At 42.6% G+C, this 18,265-nt stretch overlaps 1 protein-coding gene across 1 annotated transcript in view; it reads left to right on the top strand.

The window, feature by feature from the left end:
- LOC126204276 (uncharacterized) overlaps positions 1-18,265 on the top strand; it is a 681,498-nt gene that overhangs the window by 581,855 nt on the left and 81,378 nt on the right. Inside the window, exon 5 of the mRNA XM_049938664.1 lies at positions 13,008-13,124. Coding sequence (XP_049794621.1) covers positions 13,008-13,124 — 117 coding nt within the window. The remainder of the gene's footprint in view (positions 1-13,007; positions 13,125-18,265) is intronic.

The following is an 18,265-nucleotide window of genomic DNA, read 5'->3' as shown; positions in this document are numbered from 1 at the left end:
ACGGTTGCGAATGGTCCTCGCCGATACCCCAGGAGCAACAGTGTCCCTAATTTGCTGGGAAGTGGCGGTGCGGTCCCCTACGGCACTGCGTAGGATCCTACGGTCTTGGCGTGCATCCGTGCGTCGCTGCGGTCCGGTCCCAGGTCGACGGGCACGTGCACCTTCCGCCGACCACTGGCGACAACATCGATGTACTGTGGAGACCTCACGCCCCACGTGTTGAGCAATTCGGCGGTACGTCCACCCGGCCTCCCGCATGCCCACTATACGCCCTCGCTCAAAGTCCGTCAACTGCACATACGGTTCACGTCCACGCTGTCGCGGCATGCTACCAGTGTTAAAGACTGCGATGGAGCTCCGTATGCCACGGCAAACTGGCTGACACTGACGGCGGCGGTGCACAAATGCTGCGCAGCTAGCGCCATTCGACGGCCAACACCGCGGTTCCTGGTGTGTCCGCTGTGCCGTGCGTGTGATCATTGCTTGTACAGCCCTCTCGCAGTGTCCGGAGCAAGTATGGTGGGTCTGACACACCGGTGTCAATGTGTTCTTTTTTCCATTTCCAGGAGTGTATAATGGCAATAAAAGCTGAAACCAATCTGCATTAGTAACTGGTTTTACCTCTGAAATAAAACGCATTACCGCCACCCACTCAACATCACAGTTAACATATTTACATACTTTACATCAGTCTACAAATAATTTGGCTACTGTGGTTAATGGAAACAACATCATACTGAAAAAACAATTAAAGTACTGCTGATTATATTTGTTAAATAATGGTCACCTAATCATGGGAAATGTTGTAGGAAGTAAGGTTCATAAATGAAAGTCAGTTTTACAACTACCAAAATTTTACTTATATTTAAAAATCAACATGAAATCTTACTGCAATATTACTCGAAAAAAGATTGAAACTATCATAAAAAACTGAAGCTAATCATGTGGGATTTTGACTGAAATCATTAGGAAGAATTAATAAAGAACGAAATCAAAGGTCCTCATCTGCCCAGCTTGTATTTTCAAATTAACAAGAGAAACAATCCAATAAATTACATATGATGCACAAAGATACAGTGAAATACAGGCTACTCGGAATACTGACTGAAATATGAAACTAACATCTTGCTATCAGCAAAGGGGAAACTTATATCTTGGAAGTGCACAGTTGGGATGGGACGAAAGAAAGGAAGCGAATGACAAGAATTCAAAGTTCTCTGTTCTCAGCTCAACTCTGTTGAAGGGTCAATAGCGTGACTGCAGCTAATGTAACGAATAGGAATGTTTGTTGAAGCTTGAGACTGAGGGGAATGCTGCAAAAATTTGCCCGACAGTGTGTACAAATATGCATAAACGATTCATTAGGCTGGTACTGAGTCTGGACGATCTTTTATTATTGATGGACATAGCGTACAAAGCCTCTAGTAGGGTTTGGGGGGGGGGGGGCGGCAGGACACAAGATCGGACGGACAGAAATTCTGTGAGATCATATGAATTTTCTGACATTTCAGGGAAACGGAAACGCGGGACTCTTGTTGATATCATACTGAACATATACTTGTCACATGTTAAGTGAGCTCTTAGGGGCTTAAGCATCCTTGTGCAAATGCAAAGAGAATTGCACTATGCAACCAGTACTTCAGAATTCGGCGAGGGAGCCCTGTGAACCTCCCAAGACTGCCACTCATGTCTTCAGGAAAGCTCTTCTGCTGCGATAGAAACACGGGTTGTCCAGGAAACCGCTTCATTATGTGAGAACCTTTCAACCATCTCCTAACAGTTTTTACGCTCACTTTTATTTATGAAATAAGTATAACTGAACTGATATAGAATTGTGAAGGGATATGTACTAGTCATGCTACACAGCACAGAGAGAGCGATCATGTTTAAGTGCGCTTTTTTGTAGATAAAATTATTCAACGAAATAATAAAGTGGATACATCTTTGATTTATGCATCGAAATTCGCCCATCCTGAATGCTCAGTTACAGATGTGACCATTCCCGTGCGCCATCTCTATTTCAACATCACAAACATAGGAACACTGCATTTTACCCAGAGCTTTGGTGCTGCGTCTCGCATATTCATACCGAGCAGGGTAGCCCAGTGGTTAGCACCCTGGACTCGCATTCAGCGAAAGTCGACGGTTCAGACCCTGTCCGGCCATCCTGATTAACGTTTTTCGTGATTTCCGTAAATCGCTTGAGGCAAATACCGGGTTGGTCCCTTCAAAAGGGAACAGCCGCTTTCCTTCTTCATCCTTTTCTAATCCGAGCTTGTGTTCCGTCTCTAATGACCTTGTTGTCGACGGGGCGTTGAACACTATCTCCTCCTCCATGCGAATTCATGAAATGCTAAAACACAGGTTGGCGTTAGTACTTCGCTCTTCAGTTTAACAACTTTAGGCGAAAACCTTGTAATTTACAGTCTGCATTATTTTACTCTCGTGAGGTGGAAGCGGCTGCGTGAAAGACTAAAAGGAAATCTTATCTCGGAATAAAGTTTAGAGAATATCTTCCAAAGGGGTCGCTCTGTGCGGGGGCGGGTGGTCGTTTCACAGCGTCCTGGCATTTGCATAATAGCGTTGATTCCACTCGACAGTGCACCCTCGTTAACTTTTAACCAAACAACGAATGTGTTCCAGCTGCCAATAACACTGTGACTAAGCTGACCTGTTGCACTGTTGACTCATGCCTGTTGCACGGAATGGTGGAAAATTGCAGAGAAAAGAATACGCTTGAGGTGCCCGAGTAACATCTTGAGCTATTTGTGCAGAACAGGTTGCGAGATGGAACTCTTGAGGTTGCCTATTACTGTGACGAGGCAAGAATGGGACTGACATGCTCAAAATGTACGCATTTCCATTAACAAGAAGAAAAACATTGTAATCAAAAGCCAATAGTTTCGTCACTCCTGTTCACAAACAGATGAAAGGTGGAATTTCGTTTTCCTGTTGAAATGTACCCAGTTAACACTTTCATGGGATCCACCGTGAAACGTATTATACATAGTAATTTTTCTAAAGTGGGAAAAACTTGCATGGGGGCTTAATTAAAATAGAATGCAAATAATTTTAATTTTTTTTGGTTTAGTAGCTGTCTGTCCGATTACGAAGTCTCGTAAACGGTTGGCCCTGACTAGTATTATTACGCTATCTGACTGCATAGAACAATAACAAAGAATGAAATGGAAATTTTCATTAACACAATTAATTAATTAAGTCCCCAGCAACTATAAAACCTACGAAACCAAAGCGTAAGTGTAACTGTTCTGTGTGTGGAAGTATGACTCAACATACGCATCTGGCACGGTTCTTCTTCAATAACACAAGAAATTTTAAATATCATTTATACTGAATTAATTAAAATAAATAAAAATACCATAATTACTCAAGAGAACCAGAATTACACTCTAATACAAGAACACAAGCCAGATGCTTTGTTGACTGAACCTGTAATGACGCATTATTTAAACATGGAAATAATAAAAAAACAGTGAATATTTTACCTTCATATATATTGACGAATAGCACTCTGATCATTACAGTATTTCCATTCGAACCATCTGCTGTCTATCCCATCAAACAACTGCATAAAACATGGAACAAGCACTCCTTACTACAACATCTCGACAAGCCTTGCCCACTAGCACATCTCAACACGAACTGACTACTACGAGTCCTCGACAAGCACTGCCCACTACGACATCTCAATAATCACTGCCTACTACGAGTTCTAAACAAGCTCTGCCTACCACGACATCTCAAGAATCACGGCCAGTGGAGGCGGCGGAACAATACTCTCTAGCGCGATCTCTGGCGCTGTGGCTCAGTGTAGCCACCTTTCATATGCCCTTCCTCCACGGGCTAGAATTTGATGGTATTTTTGCCAGCATTGGTGGTGAAAATACCACCAAATTCGTCAAAAAAATACAGTCAAAAATAAAAGATAATATTAATGCGTAAATATCATATAACTAGATAAAATTTTGGCTTTGCATTGACCTTTCAATAACCTAATATATAAAATACAGTAAGCAATACAAATTCTTTCATACATGTGACTTTACATAACAGTTTACACAAGTATTATGTGGTTAAACAGTTCAATCAATAGCGTCAGCAATGACGAATATGTGCAGGTAAGAGTCTCATAACTTTTCACAAACAGTAATACACAAAAAATCAGTTTATACAAATATTCACATAAACGCTTTCCATAGCTCAAGAATAAGCAGGTGACAGTTCCAGCAGTAGCACCCAGCAATGGTCAACAGGTGCAAATACCAACAAGGAACATTATTTCAATAGAAGCAGTCCATCAGTGGCACCCAACAATGTTGAATAGGTGCAGACGCCAACAAGTAACACCATTTCAGTATAAGCAGTTCCATTAGTGGCACCAGCAGTGTTGAGCAGGTGCACACAGCAACAGGTGACATCTTTTCAGTAGAAGCAGTCCATCAGTGGCACCCAGCAATGTTGAGCAGGTGCCGACACCAACAAGTGACATCATTTCGGTAGAAGCAGTCCATCAGTGGCACCCAGTAATGTTGAATAGGTGCAGACACCAACAAGTAACACCATTTCAGTATAAGCAGTTCCATTAGTGGCACCAGCAATGTTGAGCAGGTGCAGACATCAACAAGTAACACCATTTCAGTATAAGCAGTTCCATCAGTGGCACCAGCAATGTTGAACAGGTGCCGATATCAACAGGTGACATCTTTTCAGTTGAAGCAGTCCATCAGTGGCACCCAGCAATGTTGAATAGGTGCTGACCGCAGTCCATAATATTCACTTTCACTAATCACACTGTTCATCAGCAGAAATTAAACATGTCCTAGTGGCACGAATCATGTAGAAAAAGTGCAAGTAACAGTCCATAATATTTACTATCACTGATCACACTGTTCATCAGAGTTTATAAGCAGAAATTAAACATGTCCTAGTGGCACCAATCATGTAGAAAAAGTACAAGTAACAGTCCATACTATTCACTATCACTAATCAGACAGTTCAGGCATGAACAATAGTTTGAATCCACATACAAATGCTTTTACACTAAACATACAAATCATAACAAACACACAAATGATATCAGATAATTGTCATATTAACTATTACAGTACACAATAACAGTAAACCTATAATATTTATGGGTGTCAGTGCAAGCCACAACAAACAAGTAAAATAATATTTAGGAGATAGGTTGGGATCACTTCTCTGGGATTATAAAAGGAAAACACACAAAACACACTCAATCTTTCATCCATATTAGTGCTACTGTGTAATTGAATAGTGTTAACTGTGTAAATGCAATTCTGTCAAAATTTTATGTTCATCATGTGTATCAAGTAGTAGTGGCAGCAATGTATAACAGTCAATAATAGTTAGTCAACGTCATAGTCATCATGTCAAGACCAATGTTTGCCAAGCCAGATCAAAATGTACGGTTGCTGAACAACTGTCAGTGAGCCAGGATATGCAATTACTTCCTCTCTCCAAAAAAAAGTATATACTGCTTATTGATTTAACAAAGTGTGTGTGTAGGCAATCTTTTTTCTACCTGAGTGTTCTAGTCTGCCATCTTCATCCTCCTTGTCCCATATAGACCAACAAAAAAATATGCTCCTCACTTACTTTACCTCTTATCCACCAAAACTCCAATAATCATCTGCATCACATAATCTCAATACTTCTATAATACATCTTCAATACGTCAATACATATAAACCTTATCATCAATATCATTTACCTTACCTCGTGTCCACGAAAACTCCAATAATCATCAACTTCACGTAATCTCAATACCTCTATAATACCTCTTCAATACGTTGATACATATAAACCTCAGCACCAATATCATTTCACTTCCATAACAACTCTTCCCTCTAGTCAGTCTCCTCGAACAAGTACAGACAAAATCCTAGTGCAAACTTCAATTCGGCATCCCATACAATCTGAAGACACAGTGTCCACACACAACCTCTGTATAATCCATCTGACTCAAATCTTCTACTCATTATAAATTATAAGATACATTTTGGTTCCTTGTCCATCATTAAATAAAAGAAATGCATACATGACCGCTAACAGACTTAGTTCGAATAACTCTCAGTAATTAAGTACGATTATGAAGTGTTAATGATCGTGATTTTTCAGTGTGTACACCACTTCAAAAATTATGGCAAACAGAAGCAAACATGTGGAGTATTTCTTGTGTCAAGTGTCACTTCCTATTTCAATTACTCACGAAGAATGCAGTGTAATAACTGTTAATGGTCTAACCTAGTGTTGGTATGTCATGTCGTTAGCTTCCTTCCTATTAGCATGAATTTATACAGCTTCCATAAAACCTCCAGCTCATGTGACTTCTATGCAGTTTCTTGTACCAATGTCGTTCGAGAATTATAGCAGTTCATTTTCTTATCTTAAAAATATAAGGCACTGAGCGTAAGCAAAACATGCAATAGCGAGTAAATATACCAGTAGAGAACAGAATGTCAACAAGTGGATGCAGCACAATCCCTATAACGAGTCTCCGTCAAGCGAACAATCTATAATTAATACCATAGTGTGGCCTAAACTCCATGTACGTACACCTCATATCAGCATTTCTATATATAGCAAATTAAAGAATAGTTATGACAACAAAACAGAAATGTGTAAATATGCAAACCATACGCAAAGCAGCAAATATATATCTCACACAATAAACAGGTCATTAGCATCATATCAGCATAAGCAAATAAATGTTCATATGTAATCTTAATAAGTAAATATGAAGGCGCAAGCAGATAAATCACAAAGTGTAACCTACATACATAACCACAGTCAGCACAATTAATCAGTTGACAATTACAATTTAAATAAATAAGCACAGCAGGCACATAATTAAAAAATATGACATCAGTGAAAAAGCATAGCAGCCAAGCGATGCATAATATACACAAGTAACCACCCTGTTCATTAATCAATCATTGTCAAAATCAGTTAATGTACGCAAGCACGTCGCTTCACAAGTAAATTCATAGAACATGAAATTTAGCACAAAGTATGAGTCACGTAATCGCAAGCAGCAAATTACGTCTAAAGTACGTACCTAAGTGGAAATATGTTACCTGAAAAATAAACTCAATTAATAGTTACCCTTTTTAATTTATTACTTTTTTTTCGAAATTACATTCTTCCTGAAATTTTCTCCATAGCAAGTCGTCTTAACGTCGGACACGCACAGAATTTACCTGAAGGTCTTAAATATTTTATACAACCGTATCCTGAAAAATACTGAACGTTAATAACATAATTTATAAAGTCACCATAGCTTTATACAGAATTTAGTCGGAGAAATTAGACTGTATATTTGTTTACGTCTGTCAGTGCATTCGCACTGAGCGCTCGATCAGCTGTCGACGCGTGACGTAGAAAGTGATTGTTTGCGGTCAACGACTGCCTTGTGCGGCGCGCAGACTTCACTGTTGCTTTGAGTATCTGCCGCCGCCGGAACACGGCGCGGTATCCTTGCATTCTCCGCATGTTTACGTATAACTGTTGGTTTCTCAAAAGTATGTCATTCCACAAAAATTTTTACGTTCGATATATGATGTATTCCCTTAGAGCGTCGAGATTTAAGAGTTTCTACTTCAATAGTGTTATCATGAATAATTTTGCGAATTCTATATGTACCGTTATAAAGCAGAAAAAATTTGCGACATAAGCCTTTTCCTTTATGAGACAAACGATGAGACTTAATTAACACCTTTTGACCAACTGACAAGATTTTTTAACGACCAGGACGTTTAGCTGATTTCTCTCTTCTTGCAGCCGCAGACGCAATATTTCGTAGAGCCAGGTTGACAACTTCAGAATGCCGCAGTTTCCGTGAAGGCGGAAAAGGAACGATTTCAGAAATGCGATTTGTTGGTACTTTATTTTTTAATATCAATAGAGGCGGTAAAGAAGTTGAGTCATTAGGAAGTTCATTCAGAATGTTTTGAAAAATATGAAGATACTGATCCCAAGTTCTGTGATTCTGATGACAATAAAGACGGCACAATTTATTGATTTCCTTCATCCATCTTTCTGAAGCGTTAGATTGAGGGTGAAAAAGTGAAATGAAGATTGGTTTAATTTTACGACGCCGTAGAGTACGAAGCCAAATTTTAGAGCGAAACTGTGATCCATTATCTGATATAACCTTATCAACATGACCCACTTCTTTAAGAAAATGTTTGATGAAAGCATTAGATACTGAACGAGCTGTTGCTTTGCGTAAAGGTGTAAAACACACATATTTTGATGTCAATTCCACTGCTACGAAAATGTACGCAAAACCATTAGTAGAACGAACCACTGGACCGAACAAATCGACTGCAGCCATGTCCTTTAATTTCGCTGGAATGATAGGAAACAACGGTGCTCTGTGAGAAACAGTTGGCTGCTTAGCCTGTTGACATAATTTGCATTTGGCAAGAACAGATCGAATACGTTTTTCCAGATTACTGAAGTAACAATTTTCTCGTAATTTATGAAAACATTTTCTGGGACCAAAGTGCGCATAACTGAAATGTGTAAACGAGGTGTGGCCAAATCATCCAATCTAACAAAGCGTCTAAGAAAATTACAGACACCAAGGAAACTACGAACATCACGTTTTGTGGTAGGAACAGCATAATTACGAATTGCGTCTAGCTTCTCTGGATCGGGAAGAATACCTTCTGTAGAAATAGTGTGACCGAGAAATTTCACCTGAGAACGACCAAATTCAGATTTTTCCAAGTTCACCGTAATGCCAACTCTTGCAAAAATACGTAATAATGAATCCAAAATTTTGTTGTGCTCACTCCAAGAACGTTTAGCAATACGAATATCGTCAACATATGAAGTAATGTTGTCACGAAGATAAACAGGTAAAATTTCGTTTAAATTACGAATGAATGCTGCAGAAAATATAGTAAGTCCAAACGGTAATTTCCAAAGTCACTTTTGAGTAAAACAGTCAAATCCGGTTATTGTTTACCTACTGTCTAGATAGATGGATAGTAGAAGAGTTGTTTTTTATAGATGCAAAGAATAGTGAAAGAGTAGGCAGCGGTGCAGAAAACTAAAAGGGAAATAGCACCACTACAGCTCGGGGCCCTGTGAGCGCTACGGCACATATTCACTTAGTGTAGTGAATCCCCTGAGGACTTTAATAGCTGCACATAAATTTCAGTTTGTGACTTAGTGGCAAATTTGGCGGAAGTGCGTACGTAAATTGATCTAGCCATGAACATGGAAGTATGTCATTCTTAGAATTGCGAAAGATCTTAAGTTTCCGAACAGTCAAAAAGTGTTTATAGTCAGTTTTCTCCTCGTGGCGACAAAGACCTACCGCGTCTGTCCCTGTCCCAATGTCGATTATTGTCAAGTTCGCGCGCCTGGCGCTCTCTTGTTGCATCCCGTAAATGAAACAAATTACTTTCTTGAAACCCCTCTGCTATCTGTGATTCTAAATTTCTTCTACTGTCTTTTCCTACGATTTCGCCTTCAATTTGTTTGACTTGCTTTCGTAATGCCTCAACTTCCCTTTTAACGCGTTCCTTAAATTTTCCCTGATTTTCAACATGCTTATTTATGTTCTGGTACTCTTCGGTTTCTGCAAATGGTAATGGAGCTGTATCATCTGAATCTCTATCCCCACTTAAACTAAGACTTGTCAATTTATCTGAAATCTCCTCAACTCTTTCCGATAAGTCACCTATTTTTTCTTTCTGTTTACTTACGTCTTCCGTAAGTGTCGCGACTCGGGTTTCAGTATTGACACATTTGGTAGTTAACTGTTCATATTGTTGTGTTAGGTTATTTAATCTGTCATTTGGTACGGATTCCTCGATTCTCTCAAATATTTCTTCTTTATCGTGTGCACATTGTAAATTTAACTCTGAAAATTTTTGTACTATCACGCGATCTCTTTCTTCCAGTTCTCTATCTTGTTCCCTTTGTCTAATCTCTACTGCAATTAATCTATTATTGTGAGAATTCAAAATCGGTTGTACTTCTTCTCTGATTTCTTTCTTTAACTCATCTTTCATATTTTTGAAACATGTCCCTATTCGTGAGTCTAACCGTGTTTCCATTGTTTCCATCTCTGTTTTAATTGTTCCTATTTGTGATCCCACTGTTTTTAATTCAGATCCCAACTGTGATCCCAGTGAGTCTAACCGTGATTCCATTGTTCCCCTATCTGTTTTAATTGTTCCTATCTCAGTTTTAATTGTTCCTATCTCTGTTTTAATTGTTCCTATCTCTGTTTTTAATTCAGATCGAAAATTTAATATTGCACTCATCAACTGCTCCATATTAACTTGTTCGAAATTCTTTCCGCCCCTAACATTTCCCGCGAAACCAACTTCTTTCGTCATAGCTGTAAAGCTATCTGTTTTCGATATTATTTCAGAATCTTCTATCGTTAATCTCGTATTCTGTGAATTTTCTGACTGAGAAAAATTTTGAAATGGTTCCGGACTATTTTCCCGACTTATTAAATTGTTTTCCACTTCATTATTCATCATACTGTTCTCCTGTGTTGGCGAGTTCGCCATGTCAACAATTTCGTCATTCTCACTATCCATCATTTTTGCCTTTTTCATCGATCGCGTAATCATTTACAAAACATACAAAACTCGTCACTATATGAAATTACACACAATGACACTTTATCTCCAACAATACCATTCACACGAAATGTTTCCCTCAAACACGATTAATCGAACAATTGAAATAATTGCACTAATTGTCAAACCCGTAGACAAGACAACAGAAATGAAATTTTGCAAAATAAATACCATTAGAAGAATGACAATTACCAAATCTACACATGCAAAATAGACTACAATTACTAAACTACAAATTACTACAACAATACTACTGTCTACTATTTTTATAATCAGAAGAATTCCAAGGGACGATCCGAAGCAGCGGTCGCCACGTGCATGGGGGCTTAATTAAAATAGAATGCAAATAATTTTAATTTTTTTTGGTTTAGTAGCTGTCTGTCCGATTACGAAGTCTCGTAAACGGTTGGCCCTGACTAGTATTATTACGCTATCTGACTGCATAGAACAATAACAAAGAATGAAATGGAAATTTTCATTAACACAATTAATTAATTAAGTCCCCAGCAACTATAAAACCTACGAAACCAAAGCGTAAGTGTAACTGTTCTGTGTGTGGAAGTATGACTCAACGTACGCATCTGGCACGGTTCTTCTTCAATAACACAAGAAATTTTAAATATCATTTATACTGAATTACTTAAAGAAAATAAAAATACCATAATTACTCAAGAGAACCAGAATTACACTCTAATACAAGAACACAAGCCAGATGCTTTGTTGACTGAACCTGTAATGACGCATTATTTAAACATGGAAATAATAAAAAAACAGTGAATATTTTACCTTCATATATATTGACGAATAGCACTCTGATCATTACAGTATTTCCATTCGAACCATCTGCTGTCTATCCCATCAAACAACTGCATAAAACATGGAACAAGCACTCCTTACTACAACATCTCGACAAGCCTTGCCCACTAGCACATCTCAACACGAACTGACTACTACGAGTCCTCGACAAGCACTGCCCACTACGACATCTCAATAATCACTGCCTACTACGAGTTCTAAACAAGCTCTGCCTACCACGACATCTCAAGAATCACGGCCAGTGGAGGCGGCAGAACAATACTCTCTAGCGCGATCTCTGGCGCTGTGGCTCAGTGTAGCCACCTTTCAAACTGCACGGAATGATACCTGAGAGGATAAGGAGCAAAAATCTCGTATGACCGTATGAACGGAAATGCATCCGCGGGAGACACACCTACTTGATGGTGGAGATAAAAGATCTGTGTCAGTGCAGGTTTCAGTGATTTAAAGGATACATAGGAACATACCAGGCAAACACCAATGTTCTCTCTGTACTATAATGTTGTTTCTCCAAGAGGCCGGTTACCTGGAGCATCATCTTGTGGTAGCCAATTACCCTTTGTACGACTACCGGCAAGTCTTCCAACACAGGAGACGGAGCAAGGTGGTGCAGTGGTTAGCATATTGGACTCGCATGCGGGGCGGCAACGGTTCATACCAGCGTCCGGCCATCCTGATTTAGATTTTCTGCGGTTACCCTAAATCGCTTCAAGCAAATGCTGGGATGGTTCCTTTTAAAGGGCATGGGCGACTTCCTTCGTCATTCTCCTCTAATACGAGCTTGTGCTCCGTCTCAAATGACCTCGTTGTCGACGGGACTTTAATCACTAATCTCCTTATCCTCCATCTCCAACATGGAAGGCAGGAAGTGTAGATATGCCTCGCCTATCAAGTGTCGTGGAAGGATAACTGGCCCCACGAGACAGCCACTAATGATATCTGCCTACACATTGAAACTAAACCAGTGCTGATGGTTTGCTGCCACCACACCATTGGAATTCTCCATAGCCCACAGGTGGGTGTTGTGAAGGTTGGCGATATGGCCCTTCATAAAGGTAGCCTCATGTGTGCAGAGGATGGATGACAGAAATCCGTGCACTGTGGTGACCTGTGCGACAAACAAGCCTCAGAAACGTCAATGCAGAGAAGCCCATTGGTAAGAAGATCTGTACGCATTGTAAGTCATACAGGCAGTGGCAGTTGGTGTAGGTAGTATTCCACATGGACGTCTCACTTACTCCATACTGATGGACCGCCTGCCTGGTGCTCATACCAGGGTCACTGTCGAAGATCAACAGATCTCCACTTTCAGGAGGGTGTACCTCCCTTGAAGGCATTTCTGACCATATGTCTACATGACCGTTTTTGCTACTTATTCTCTCAGGAACCGTCTCATGCAGTTTATCCCCATTCAGCCAAATCATCCTGCAAGCTTATCAGTTACGATTCAGGAACTGTGTTATTTCAATACGCCAGCTATGGCCTTTCCCTGGTTCGAACTGAGCCGCCCTGTTACGTTTGTGTTGGCAGGTCGAGCCGGTTCTCAGGGCGCTCCCGCACCGCGTCCTTCCGGCGATCCGCCCGCGCCTCCCAGAGGTCAGCGGACAGCGCCCTAGGGCTCTCCAGGTCCTCCTACTCTGACACCGACTGCAGGTAAGATGCCACCTCTCTCCACTCTACCATCACTTGGCAGCCTGTCAAACGCGACATCAGTGTATCGCTAATTACACTTGGCAGCCGTTGCTGAGGTCTTACACCATACATACAAACATATGGGTGACAGTGACTGGTTCTTACACAGGGCATTTGTTACACGCGGATTTTGATTTAACTGCTGGTAGCAAAGCACTTTTCGTCCAATGGATGATAGCACCTGATAGTACAGCTCTCCTGCCGATCGCTGGAGGGCGGGCTGTCGCTATTAGAAGCACTGAGAGAGGAAACGTTGTTTCTCTGCCTGTTAATAATTTTTTCTTCTCCGAGTATTTCTTTAATACCGACATAGCCTTTGCGTGTATCAGTGCTAGCGCTATGTGGTGGAAGACTTAACTTCAGGTGAACGATAAAATGCTTAAAATTTCTGTACATTTGCAAACTGATGCTTGTCTGTAAACGAATATGAAATTGCGATGTATGGGGCACTTTCTTACAGTTTCCTTGGGCCATGTTGTTACGGAGTGACAAACTATCTGTGTCACATGCACTTTTTTGGACTGGGATGACAAATGCCATGAAATGCCGCCTAATACCGTGTCGGCCCTCCTTTTGCCCGGCAGCAACTCGACGTGATATGGACTCAGCAAGTCGCTGGAAGTTCCCTGCAGAAATACTAAGCCATGTTGCCTCTGTAGCCGTCCATAACTGCGAAAGTGTTGACGGTGCAGGATGTTGTGCACGAAATGACCTCTTTATTATGTTCCATTCATATACGGCGATCTGGCTGCTCAAATCATTCGAGCGAATTGCCCAGAATGTTTTTCAAACCAACCGCGAACGATTGTAGCCTGTGGCACACATGTTATAACACTAAAGACATTAACTACAGGAAGCCGTTACCTACCAATGCGTAGTTCCTTCATTCTTTTATAACCAGTCGTAGCTAAAAGACGTGTTCTCGATAGTTCCTCGGTTTGCTGATGCTTCGAAACAAACCGTGTCCTGATTGTGACGTAAAGCTATGTTGCGTCTCTCTGTCCGCTTTCCTCCCCACCATGCAAAATCTACACTCCTGGAAATGGAAAAAAGAACACATTGACACCGGTGTGTCAGACCCACCATACTTGCTCCGGACACTGCGAGAGGGCTGTACAAGCAATGATCACACGCACGGCACAGCGGACGCACCAGGACCCGCGGTGTTGGCCGTCGAATGGCGCTAGCTGCGCAGCATTTGTGCACCGCCGCCGTCAGTGTCAGCCAGTTTGCCGTGGCATACGGAGCTCCATCGCAGTCTTTAACACTGGTAGCATGCCGCGACAGCGTGGACGTGAACCGTATGTGCAGTTGACGGACTTTGAGCGAGGGCGTATAGTGGGCATGCGGAGGCCGAATTGCTCAACACGTGGGGCGTGAGGTCTCCACAGTACATCGATTTTGTCGCCAGTGGTCGGCGGAAGGTGCACGTGCCCGTCGACCTGGGACCGGACCGCAGCGACGCACGGATGCACGCCAAGACCGTAGGATCCTACGCAGTGCCGTAGGGGACCGCACCGCCACTTCCCAGCAAATTAGGGACACTGTTGCTCCTGGGGTATCGGCGAGGACCATTCGCAACCGTCTCCATGAAGCTGGGCTACGGTCCCGCACACCGTTAGGCCGTCTTCCACTCACGACCCAACATCGTGCAGCCCGCCTCCAGTGGTGTCGCGACAGGCGTGAATGGAGGGACGAATGGAGACGTGTCGTCTTCAGCGATGAGAGTCGCTTCTGCCTTGGTGCCAATGATGGTCGTATGCGTGTTTGGCGCTGTGCAGGTGAGCGCCACAATCAGGACTGCATACGACCGAGGCACACAGGGCCAACACCCGGCATCATGGTGTGGGGAGCGATCTCCTACACTGGCCGTACACCACTCGTGATCGTCGAGGAGACACTGAATAGTGCACGGTACATCCAAACCGTCATCGAACCCATCGTTCTACCATTCCTAGACCGGCAAGGGAACTTGCTGTTCCAACAGGACAATGCACGTCCGCATGTATCCCGTGCCACCCAACGTGCTCTAGAAGGTGTAAGTCAACTACCCTGGCCAGCAAGATCTCTGGATCTGTCCCCCATTGAGCATGTTTGGGACTGGATGAAGCGTCGTCTCACGCGGTCTGCACGTCCAGCACGAACGCTGGTCCAACTGAGGCGCCAGGTGGAAATGGCATGGCAAGCCGTTCCACAGGACTACATCCAGCATCTCTACGATCGTCTCCATGGGAGAATAGCAGCCTGCATTGCTGCGAAAGGTGGATATACACTGTACTAGTGCCGACATTGTGCATGCTCTGTTGCCTGTGTCTATGTGCCTATGGTTTTTTCAGTGTGATCATGTGATGTATCTGACCCCAGGAATGTGTCAATAAAGTTTCCCCTTCCTGGGACAATGAATTCACGGTGTTCTTATTTCAATTTCCAGGAGTGTATTTTTCACGCTCTGAAGTGCAGTGGAAGGTGTAGTTCCACGCTGTAACGTCACCCGATACTCGTACACATTTGTTTTCACGTCCCATGAGAAGAGAGCTTAACTCTGCTGTCCAGTTGTGGCAGAGGACCTCGGCGAAGAACTTTGATCTGCCCGCCCACACGTGGCATACTCTATGTCTATTACAGAGCTTAATGGTCTTCAGACTACATCAGTCTTATACCACCATTGACGATATAGGTCGCCATCATTACGTTTAAACTAACATACGAATGAGCTAACTAGCGGCAGCATCAACCTGCAGACGACTTCTGGAATACTGTTCAATTTTTCTATACCTTAATTTTAGTATTTTCGGAAAAGGCTTGTTTATTTTGTGCAGCATTTGGCTGAACCGAAAGATATGTGAAAACAAATAACATTTACAGAATGAGATTTTCACTCTGCAGCGGAGTGTGCGCTGATATGAAACTTCCTTGCAGATTAAAACCGTGTGCCCGACCGAGACTCGAACTCGGGAGTTCGAGTCTCGGTCGGGCACACGGTTTTAATCTGCCAGGAAGTTTCAAGTAACATTTAGTTCCACAGGTAAAGTTGTTTCAAGAATAACTAAAAACTTTACGTTGACATTTTTTGAAAGTCAGCACGTAAGTTCGTTCGCAGATCTAAAACTCGACGAATGACGAAGATTTTGTGACAGTAGAATGGTAACATCTAATTCAGTGAGAGAGTTTTCTCTCTAACCAGCGTTTTATAATGCTTCACGCTTCCCTTCTTGATTCTGTTTCGGTATCCGTACTGGATTAACCAAAAGTTGTAGAACTCAAACACTTGTTTTATATAATGTTCTTCTACCAGCAATTCGCTGTTAAAACCGTCGACGAGTCCATAATCTTCTTCGCGATTTCCTCTGCTCATCTTCGACAATCGCTGACAGAGTTAATGCAGTTATGTCCGTTTTCGTAAAGAAACTGTGTGGTTTACGAGCCAAATAAAGCCGACAGCTGCCGTTGGAGAGAGCTGAGACGGCATATCATGTTAAACAGCTCGTCCCGTGTGCCGACGGGCTGGCTTTTGTGAGGTCTGATGTCTCGTCCTCGTGCAAGGGTGTGGTATACACCACTTCTAACAAACACCGAACAACGCGCTCCAGTACGCGGCCGCCAAATACATCGCTGGCCGCACTTCTCTGGGCGGCCCGCTGCTTCCATCGCTGGCCGTCTTCACACGCACGCTCCCTTGAGTGGCCGAGAAATACATCGCTGGCCGCACTTCTCCGGGCGGCTCGCGGCTACCATCGCTGGCCGCCTTCGCGCGCGCGCGTTTGTCAGCACACAACAATTGGCTACGCCAGGAAACATTGCGATTGGTTTTCCCTGGAAAACAGCGACCCTAGCCGACGGCTCCATTAACTAGCAAGCCTTATATAAACCCGGCCACCGCCGCAAACGACAGTTCTCATCGGGAAGTGCAGTACGCCGTGTTCCAGCTGCTTGTGGATGACTCGCCGCACCACTCGAGGTTACCTGGCTGCTCGGCGGAAAATCTTGCGACTTCACTTGGAGAGACTGAACTTCACTGGACTTGAGAATAATTACGGGACGTGCACCCCACCATGCACATTCGGACATTGGTATAACCAAACTTTAATTCTGCATTACTTCTGAGTGTGAGCCTGGGTCGACGCTTGGCTAACATAATAGTTAAAAAATTATTTGTGATTTAATAAACCAGACTGAAGAGGTTATTGTGTTATTCCTGGTTATAACAAAGGGACTGTTAGCTGCCTCTTCCTTTTGGGAGGGTAGCTTTAGAGTGGGCGATGGCTGCCTGGTACTGGCCCGTGGACAGCCTCAGTGCTGGCTCTCTTCTGATCTTCACTCTTTGCTGGATCCCTTTATTTATCTCTTCCTAAATACAGGCCATATTAATTTTAAGAACTTCCGCTTACTTTTTTCTTAATTTCCGTCAAGTGTAAATCACTACAGTGTGATGAAACCAGGAGTAGAGGCTACCCGGCACTAGTCTCCCTTCACGTGGTCAGACACTGCAAACCGTCCTCGCTCTGGACACATTTCTCATCGCGAAGCACGCCAGACGCTCTGAAAATTCCCGCTGTATCTCACCCAGCGTGCTCCTCGTCATAATTTGCGACCGCTGTACTCTCCAGTGGCAGTGACGTTGACACTATAGATGGGCAAACTCGTTCATCCTTGGGAGCTAGTTCACTGGCGATCGCTCTTTGTTGAGAACCGTTCATTTTTACTCGTTCATCGTTCATTTGTGCTTGGTATACGGTTCTTACGAAAAATTGAAAATTAGTAGCATAGGTGATTGAAGATGGAAGGCGCCAAGAGGGGGCACTTGCCTCCGCCCTGGAGTACAGAGTTTTTATTCATAACAGAATTCTCACACACTTGTAATTTTCGTGATTCTGCATAACCTCTCGTTTAGCCAACTCTCGCGTTATGTGGCTGATCGCAGAGAAATAATATAAGGTGGCGTACGAAAAACCGGCCCCGAGTACAGACTGCTCGCTGATTACGCAGGATTTGTTAATTGCTACGAGCAGGATAGATAAACATGTAATAATTAGGCAGTGAAGAAATAACAAGCTAATGCAAACAACAGCTTCGAAACAATAGATGACGATTGGTAGGCGACA

This window comes from Schistocerca nitens, chromosome 9, assembly GCF_023898315.1.
Source record: "Schistocerca nitens isolate TAMUIC-IGC-003100 chromosome 9, iqSchNite1.1, whole genome shotgun sequence".
NCBI classification, from domain to species: domain Eukaryota; kingdom Metazoa; phylum Arthropoda; class Insecta; order Orthoptera; family Acrididae; genus Schistocerca; species Schistocerca nitens.
Note: the sequence above shows the minus strand (reverse complement) of the source record. Positions and strands in the feature narration are given on the sequence as shown.